General features: G+C 39.0%; 1 protein-coding gene across 1 annotated transcript; it reads right to left on the bottom strand.

Moving 5' to 3' along the window:
- Window positions 1-1137: 1137 nt before the first annotated feature.
- Window positions 1138-10169, bottom strand: ZNF300 (zinc finger protein 300). The gene is made up of 5 exons (XM_090288433.1): window positions 10076-10169; window positions 9445-9488; window positions 4532-4658; window positions 4222-4317; window positions 1138-3036 (listed from the first exon to the last, which is right to left on the bottom strand). The coding sequence occupies exons 1-5, from the start codon at window positions 10104-10106 to the stop codon at window positions 1493-1495; spliced, it is 1842 nt and encodes a 613-aa protein (XP_090144559.1). The 5' UTR covers window positions 10107-10169; the 3' UTR covers window positions 1138-1492.

Here is a 10169-nt window from a genome sequence, read left to right on the forward strand (position 1 = left end):
GGTAGTCTTCTCAGCTCACTTGTTCATTATGAGACCAGGAACGGGCCCACACAGGTTCCCACATGCCTGTCAGCTGTGCCCTCTCCACTTCAGAGGTTCTCACTTAGAGGGGCCCTGTCCTTTCACAACAGACAGTTCAGCCACGCAAAGAGGATCAGGTAAGCAGGAAATGTGAAGGAATCAATAGGAACTAGGTGATCATGGGTAAACTGTTTATCCACACAGACACCCTCATCTTTGCCAGGTATGCTCTCCTGCAGGGCACCCCCAGTGTGGGTCCTCATCTACAGCTGCTCACGGACAAACAGGTAAAAGCACAGGAAGCAGGGCGGGAAATATTTTAGAGATGCCAAATTCTCATATCTATGGCAGGTATGATTTCTCACCCCAAGTTCTCCTCTGTAAGTGCCCTTGGTTCTCAGGGAAAACAGCTGGGGCTGCAGGGCAGGGGTCAGAAAGGAACTGAAGAGACATTAGACAAGGGTCTTTATGTGAAATCACCACAGTTTATATAAATAAGTGTAGGTAAAACATTAAAATAAGTATAACAAAATGTCACTTTAACATACCAATAATCAAGGCCACCAGGACCAAAAAGTAAAATGAACCAGTCATAGGAACAAGATATCAAAAGCGAGGGTGTCTGGAATACAAAGTAAGTTCAGATGTGTCTTGTAAACATTAATCTTAGCGTCCTGTTGCAGCAAGGGTAGAGAGCAAAGATTAAAAAGAGCTAATATTAATTTAAAATGTGCTCTGTGTTGTACATTTACCAATAAGAAAAAATATTCAGATAGGTGAAGCAGGCTTGCCTGAAGTCACACGTTCTGTGAATTGCTGAGCCAGGATTTAAACCCAAGACCATTTGGTTCTGTACCAAAGTCTTTCCACCATTCCAAATCCCCAGTGAAGGACAGTAAAGGGGAGACCTGGTCTAGAAGCATCAATTTCAAGGTCCACATAACTTCCAGAGGTACAGTCCAACTTATATGCTTGAGATGGGAAAACACATAAACGGTACCTTTATTAAATTCAATGAACTTACCTTTCCATCTTTATATAAGAATTTTACATGTATCTTTAAGGGTCAAGCTAAGTCCCTCATAATGCAATTTCTAGGAACTGATTTTATTTTTTCTTTTTTTAACTCAAGCTTTCTTCATGTCCTTTATAGGGTGAGTAGGGCTGTATGGCCAAAATTATAAGCTAATATTAGCAATTTCATAATGTCTGGTTGTTATGTGGTATAATAAGATATATGTAATTTGACAACATTCTGTATACATCTGTTCTAATGACCATTCAGTTCATAGGTTTAAATACCATGTTGATTTAACTTTCCATCACCTTTGCTGAAAGAATTAGTTATCATCTCACTACATACATCAATTCTCTTGTAAAATTTTATGTGTAATGTCTTTCACAAACATCAAATTATTTAGGGTTGTAGTATTTATTAAGGCTTGAGCTAATACTGTAGGCTTTTCTGTGTTCAGTTCATTATGGTTTTACCACTGTTGTGAATTCTCTGGTGCACCGTGAGTTGTGACTTCTGAATGAAGCCTTTTCCACATGTAGCACACCGATAGGGTCTTTCCCCAGTATGAATTCTCCGATGTAAAACAAGGTCTGACTTCTGGGAAAAGGCCTTTCCACATTCAGCACACATGTAAGGTTTCTCTCCCGTGTGAATTCGCTGATGTCCTGGGAGGTGGGACTTCTGAGAGAAGGCTTTCCCACATTCAGTACATATATAAGGTTTTTCCCCTGTGTGAATTCTCTGATGTCCAATGAGATGTGATTTCTGACAGAAGGCCTTTCCGCATTCACTGCATTTGTAGGGTTTCTCTCCAGTATGTGTTCTCTGATGTATGATGAGCTGTGACTTCCGGGAGAAGGTCTTCCCACATTCCGTACATTCATAAGGTTTTTCCCCAGTATGAATTAACTGATGTGTGATGAGTTCTGTCTTCCTGCTGAAGGCTTCTTCACATTGAGCACATTTGTAGGGTTTCTCTCCAGTGTGAATTCTTTTATGTATAATGAGGTGGGACTTCTCACAGAAGGCTTTCCCACATTCAGTACACTCATATGGCTTCTCCCCAGTATGAGTTCTGTGATGTATAATCAGTTGTGACTTCTGGGAGAAGGCCTTACCGCACTCTCTACATTCATAGGGTTTCTCTCCAGTGTGAATTCTCTGATGTATAATGAGGGGCGATTTCTGGGAGAAGGCTTTCCCACAGTCACCACATGCATATGGCTTTTCCCCAGTGTGAACTCTCTGATGTATAATAAGGGATGATTTTTGAGAGAAGGCTTTTCCACAGTCAGAACATTCATACGGTTTCTCCCCAGTATGAGTTCTCTGATGCACAATGAGGTGAAACTTTTCACTGAAGGCTTTCCCACATGCACTGCAATCATAAGGTTTCTCTCCACTATGAGTGCGTTGATGTACAATAAGCTGTAACTTCTTAGCAAAGCCTTTTCCACATGTAACACATACACAGGTCTTCTCTTTAGTTTCAGCATTCTTATAATGAATAAGGGATTGCTTATCACTGAAAATGTCTCCACACTGATTATCATCACAGGGTATTACTCCATTTTGAATTTTCTCAAGATTATAACTGGACACATCATGGCTAAATAATTTTTCACATCCAAAACTCTCATCAGAGTTTTTTCTTGAACTAGTCTTATTACAACTAGGTAGGTCAATATTAGACTTCAAGTACTTTTTAAATGCATCACCGTTATGGGGTCTTTGTCTTGAAGTATCTTGAAACATTTTCCCCAAAGCATTATATTTATGACCTGACTCCATAGTCACTGTCTTGTTATCAATAACTGTAACTTGACTGAAAAGTCTGTCTTGGTTTTCTGGACATCTCTGCAGTTGGCCATGACCTTGACACACTTTTAAAATGGAGTACAATGAACCATCCTTTGTAACACCTTTCAGTGTCTTATTATGGAAGGAAAAAGACCCCAAAATACATGATTGGGGGTTGTCAAGGTTACATTTCCTGTCTAAAGAAAAGAAAGATGAATAAAGCAATCATAAAGAACAATTAACAGAACACAGAGAGGTGAAACAAATTATTGACTCAATGTAGTTGAACTCAGAAAACAGGGATGGAGATAAGTCTTCTTGTAAGACAGTACAGTATATAGTATGATGAGGTGAATGGTCAGACAAGGATGTCACAGAGATACATTCATGAAAAAGCTAGACTTTAAGGACACAGAAAGGTGTCTGGGTTATTATAACTTTAATCTTGAGTAATTATTCTAGAATCTTCCCAATTCCCCCACTTTCTGAATAGAAACACTTTTCACCCTTTGAATTCATTTATTTTATAAGTAATTAGAGATTACATATATATATGTATATATAATATATTATATATACATATATATATATAAAACTACTATTATCCTGCCACTACTATCCAGAGAAACAAGGTCTCTCTGGTACTCAAATCCTTTAACTCTCCTCAGTCTACATTCCTAATTAAAACTGACACAAACAACAGAAAAAAATCCAAGATCCTGTTGTGGATTCAGTATCAGATTCAAACCAAAAATCCAATCTTTAACTCCACTATTCCTCATAAATATCTTCCCTACATTCTGTACATTTACCTTCTATACATATCACATAAAACTAGCAAAGTTCACTCAGAAGAGTCATATTTCCCTAACTCATATACTCCCCGATCACCATCACCACACTCCAATAGTTTGCCTTCATCCTCCTTCTTCAGCACCATAAATACTTAACGTTTTTCAGAGCTACTGCTGCATGCTCTGAAAAATGCCTTCTCAAATTCTGTTGCATCTCTTTAGATTCTAACTTTCTCTGAACCCTTAAAAACAGTAACTGCATTTGATATTTAATTTTGTACAGCCATGCACCTGGAAGTCTTATCTTCTAAAGTACAACCTATGTGCCTTCTACTGCCTAGTAAGCCTTTTCATAAAAGGTATATATATATGAAAGAGGGAGAATTGGTAAGAAATAGCTCACCCTATAAAGATTCACAATTATTTAATTGATTATTAGTTGAATGCCTACTAAATTCTCAGCACAGGAGCAAAGAAGAAATTTCAATAAGAACAGAAACATAAGATTCAGGCACCAATCAATTACACAAACCAAGACAAGCAAACTGATACTACAATTCCCTTGTCTCCCATCTGCCTAATTTTTACCTGGAAAAATCCATTTTGATAAGTCTCTCTTTATGATCCACGGATCTTCTCCTTGTTCCAACCTGGAGATGACGTCTGGTTTGGAAACTGGATGCCCTATTAAATGTAAATCACAGAGGAATTGGGATACACTACACTGAAGGAAGAAGAGAAGGTGCAGTTTAAGTCTACAGCAGAGTAATGATCTCCATTTGAGAAGGTATGAAGACCATAAAAGTCATTATATGTGTCAGGGACCACCTAACCACAGCAACTGATAGGGAAAGGTATTTGTTATACACGTCTGAGTTATGCAGAAGGCCATCCTTACCCATTGAGACCAGGTGGCTGAAGTTCTCCAGCATCACATCCCTGTACAGGGTCCTCTGAGCGGGGTCCAGATGCTGCCACTCCTCCTGGGTGAAATCCACAGCCACATCCTTGAATGATACTAACCCCTGTAATAGTATATTCCTGTTCAATCTAATGATCATTCTTTTTTCTACTACAGCATGCAATGCTATACCAATACCTACTTTTGTATCATGATATTTGGGAGAAACAGTAAAAAATCCTTTCATTAGCCAGACAGATCAGGAAAACAAGAGGTAAATCACAAAATGCCTATCTAATACAAATGGTAATTTAATGTGATAAGGGCAGCATTCAAATAACCAGGAGGAAAATGGATAGTACTGAAAAAACTAGAGAGTCAACAGGAAAAGAATAATGTTGAATCCACATGTAATAGGCTAAATTGTATCCCCTGAAAACTCATATGTTGAAATCCTAACCCCCAGTGCCTCACAATGCCACCTTATTTGGAAATAGGTCATTCCAGACATAATTAGTTGTGTGAGATGATTAGGGTGGACTCTAGCCAATATGACTGATGTCCATATTAACAGGAGAAATTTGAACAGAGACAGACAGACAGACACAGGGAGAAGAGGATATGAAGAGACATGGGGAAAACATGGTCATCTATAATCCAAGGAGAGGGCCCTGGAACAGATCCATCCCTCACAGCCCTTTGAAGGAACAATCCTACCAACTCTTGAGTTTTGACTTCTGGCCTCCAGAACTGTGAGAAAATAAATTTCTGATGTTTAATCCACCCAGTTTGCCGCAATTTGTTATGGCAGCCCTAGCAAACTAATACACCACATCTTATGTCTTAGAAAACAGAAAAAATACAGTCTAGATGGAGTCAATATTTTAACTGTAAAAAACACCCAAGACCATAAAAATAACAAAACAAAACATGAATTTTTATTAATTATTGTAGAGAGAAGACCTTTTCTTTAAGTATAACATTTAGAGAATCACAGAGAATCAAAATTCTTGAAGATCATAATTTAATTCCGATTTTATAGAAAAATAATCTTAGCTTCTCCTAAATCTAATCTTTTGTTCCTATTCCCAGCTTCCTTATAAAGCTAGTTGCCCCCTCTACTATAACAGTTCCTTGCTCTCATGTCTGTATGTCAATGTTGATTTCCACATTGTTAACTACATTTTTCTCCCTCATTCCTCCCAGAAAAGAACAATGCCTAATTGTTCCTGAGATATTCTGCAGTGTAGGTGAAAGTCACAAGCCCTCTCCCGGGGGGACTGCAAGCGGGCCCCCCTACCCAGGTGTCCTGTGACCTCAGCCTGCATGAACTTGCAAACGAGTCTTGCTGATGCCAGCAGCTGCACGTGGCTCCTGGTGGCTGAGTCACAGAAAGCCAGGGAACAAAGAGGGCTGAAGACCTAAGCCTCCTTCCTATAGTGATAACATCGGATGTGGTGCAGACCCTTGGACCCTTACCCGCATACAATTCTTGGGGGCCGGTTTACAAGTCTCTAAGAACAAAGAAGCTTGAAAATTAATGTCTCCTCTTTTCTAGCAACTATATCGGATGTGGAACAGACCCTTGGACCTTTGTGATTTGCCGCTTTGCTCTGTAGCCCTATAGGTTAATGTTTATCCCTCTTAGTGGGATCATGTAAGCCTTTTAGTTCTGTAGCTCTATCGTCGTCGGCAGCCGTCCGTCTCGAGAGACGATGGTGTAGCTTCTCAAGAGTCTATCTGCACCGCCAAGAATGGCTGTGCAGTCCGACTCGGGAGTGACATGGTATCTGTCTCCTCCCGTGTTGAATCGACATCTTGCGATGACGCTGAAGCTACAGAGCCTGGGCAGGGTAATATGGAGGGTCTGCTGTTGCCCATGCAGCAGACCCCCCCTCTCTTCGCAGCTGAAGGGTCCAAGGGAAAGACGGAGTCGATACAGCTTGGGTTCAGGTGCGCCGCAGGAGTTGCCGGTGTTGACTACAACGTCAAACTGCCTTAGGGACTCCGGCTCCGGATTTTCTGTCGGGGTTTACTCCCTTAGCCTTTCCCCTGAAGAGGTATGCCGCAAGGCAGCGGAGGTTTTTTGGAGTCAGAGTTTTCCTTCTCTGATGTACCCTGACTGGAAGATCGAACCAGCGACACTTAGCTCGCAGGCCGACGCTCAATCCACTGAGCTAAACCAGTGTAGCTCTATAGGTTAATGTATATCCCTTTTAGTGGAAAGAATGTTTGTTACTATGTAAGCCTTTTTAGTTTCTATTTAGTTTTACTTTAAAAAAAAATCTTTTCTGCAACTCTATAAAAGGAATGGTCGGGCTGTGAACAATCGCTGATAACCAGAGAATGTTATAGCCCTCCGTTCGTTGCTGGCCACTCATCCTGCTTGCTGGGCTTAATCTCAGTGTCTCTTTCCACAAATATTCACACAACACCACAGCTAGCCAGTGCATTTGACACATATCAGGTACGCAAGAAATGTTTGCTACAAAGGAATGAGTGAAGATTATAGAGAATAAAATAAAGTTGATATTTAGTTAAAAATAATATTTTTGTGCATTAGTCAATTATATTCTTTTGATTTGAAAAACAATAACATGAAAAAGGTAATAAATATGGAATGTAGAGGAAATCTATTCTGATATGAATACTTATATGAGTAGATGTAATTCTAACCTTCTGGTTTTGCTTTGTTGTTGATATTTAAATGCTTCAGTTAACTACATATGTATAAATCTTGTTACTTTTGAGAAAAAAATATCATGTATAATCAGTGGGAAGTTCTACTTTTATCATCTATAATTTTTACAGATTGGATGACTGGGAGAATGGAAAAAATGGGGGAAATGAAAGCAAAATGTTAGACCAGCCAAGTTCAAAAAGTGGTTTTCAATAATATATATTTATCTCAATATCTCCAAACATAATTTTAACACATAATCAATCTTTAAAATTACTAGTGAGTTAAAATTGTATCTTCAAAATACAGCATGTACTTTATACTTGTAGCACATTTCAATTCAGGTTAGCCAATTTCAAGTTCTCAATAACTACGTGAGGCTGATGGCTCTGTACTAGACACACGGCTCAAAAGTTACTGACGTCCAAGAAGCGAAAAAACCAATCTTTTCACAAGAGAACTCAGTTGTTAAGCTCTACCATAAAATATACATAAGGACTTCTAATACAAAAGCTGATTTCAAGATTGACAATAATAATGATGATATAATAATTAACAGCTCACACTTAAATATGGAACAAACCGTCCCCAGTTATATAGTTCTAAGCATGGGTTTTTTTTTTCCCCCAACTTAATTCTCACAACAACGCTATGAGGATTATAATCTCCATTTTACAGATGAGAAAACAATCCCAATCAACCAGGCCACAAGGAAATATTACACATCTGCTAAAATAATAAAGGAGAATGCTATGTATTGGCATGAGAAGCAATTAAAAATGTACATAAAAACCTTTATATTGGATAGTAAACTTAAAAATTAAGTTACACAACAGAATGTTTACTATAACATTATTCTTCCAAAAGAAAAGTGCAAGAATATTTGTACTCACATATTTATACTTTCACATATACACACTGCCAGTTATACTCATATCATAAAAGGTTTGGAAGGTTAAAAACAAATGATTAGCCCTGGCTGGTGTGGCTCAGTGGATTGAGTGCAGGTCTGCGAACCAAAGGGATGCCAGTTTGATTCCCAATCAGGGCACATGCCTGGGTTGCAGACCAGGCCAGTTGTGGGTGTGCGAGAGGCAGCCACACATTCATGTTTCCCTCCCTCTCTTTCTCCTTCCCTTCCCGTCCCTCTAAAAATCTTTAAAAACAAAAACCGAATGATGAACACCGCTGTCTCAGGAGGAGGGTAGTTTGAAGGTTAAAGGTCTCTCAGCTTTTTATTTTTATCTTTTTATATCGTTTTAAATTTTTGCACCATGTATATAGCAAATGTTGACAAGGAGAAAACTATAGTACAGACTGTTGAAAATGGAAGAGCAGAGAAGGAACTGGCCTTCAGTTAAACAGCAACCCTATAAACACAAAATCTCGGGGAAGGATATGAAGCATTCCTCTCCACACTTTTGGCAGATAATTATAACTCAAGAACTGCCTTTTCAGAGAAATATCTTTTTTTGGAAGACCATTCAAAATGTACCCATCCTATGTTACCTAGATATTACCAGTGGATGAAACTGACAACAGGAAGCCTCTGCAATCAGTTTGGTCCTCTAAAACAGAAGTCAACAAACTTTTTCAGTAAAGAATATATTTTCATCACTGCAGGCCACGTGGTCTCAATTGTACTTACCCAACTCTGCCATTGTAGCATGAAAACAGACCTCGACGATATGTAAACCAAAGGCATGTCTGTGCTGCCAATAAAACTCTGCTTTTAAAAAGTTGGATTTGGCCCACAGGCAATAGTTTGATGAGCCTAGCTCAAAAAGATAAAGTTCAAGGAGTTTGGCCTGACATTGATAGCTTCCCTCTAGAACAGATCATTTAATGACACAGCGACAAGAAAGCTTCTACTGCATTTACCACAGGAATGAATGTTGGTGAGATACTGTATTCCAGCACTTATGCAAGGACCTTAGATGGCTAGAAATCATTTCTTCCTGTGGGAACTTTACCTGATTTTTCTTTAGAGGATTGCAAATCATGTAACTGATGTTTGCAAGAAAGATCAGAAAAATTGGTACATCAATTTTTTTTAATGGTTCAGGCCAGTATCTACCTATTATACGAGGCAACTCTTTCTAGGTCTTGATCTTTATTTTGGCTATTGTACCCATTCCCTAATCCAAATTTTAGCTCCTTTTACTTTTCCATTTGATTGTTTGGAAAACTAAGGAGGTAATTAAAAAAATTAAAAATAAAAGCAACTCACCTGGGACTTCATCATATTCTGCTCTCTTCTAAAAGGACAGATGCCTACAAAAGCAAAACCAGTGATCAGGAGGATGTTTTCATGGACCAGACCCAGACTGCAGCTTCCACATTCACCAGTCTAGAAACAATGACCACCAGAAGTGGGGTGGATGACAGGCCAGACTGTGGGAGAAGGTTGTTTGGTCCTTACAGAATGTCCAGCAAGCACATGTGAAAGAAGTCCTCTTGTGGCTCTACTCTGATCACAAAGAACTTACACCAAGTTTTTTAATTGTATAGATGTGCAGATGCTACATGTTGATTTACTAACAACTTACCTTTCCCCCTATGAACCAGCCATTATATTTGTAAACTGTTGTCATAAGGTAATAAAACATGGATAGATCTGCAGAAAGATTTAACTGCAGATGGAGTGCCCTGGCAATTCAAATGGCAATGACCAGATAGAAAACTAAGGAATGCACTCCTTTACTTATCAGGAAGAGCCAGCAGCTGAATTCCCATCCTCTATTATATTTTCCCTCAACTCAGCAAACTCTCCTGCCCATCAAAGATCATGGACCTAAATGTTAATTTTGAGATGTTTTTCTGTTTAAATGTTTCTGGCCTCAGTGCAGAAATTTACATACCTGGTAAATCTTTCTCAGTCCCAGGAGTCATGCAGACAGGTTTGAACTGGTTCAGAGGAAGTGAGCACTCCCATGACAGGGAGATTTTATCAAA

This window comes from Furipterus horrens, unplaced genomic scaffold, assembly GCF_987537825.1.
Source record: "Furipterus horrens unplaced genomic scaffold, mFurHor1.1.pri manual_scaffold_10, whole genome shotgun sequence".
NCBI classification, from domain to species: domain Eukaryota; kingdom Metazoa; phylum Chordata; class Mammalia; order Chiroptera; family Furipteridae; genus Furipterus; species Furipterus horrens.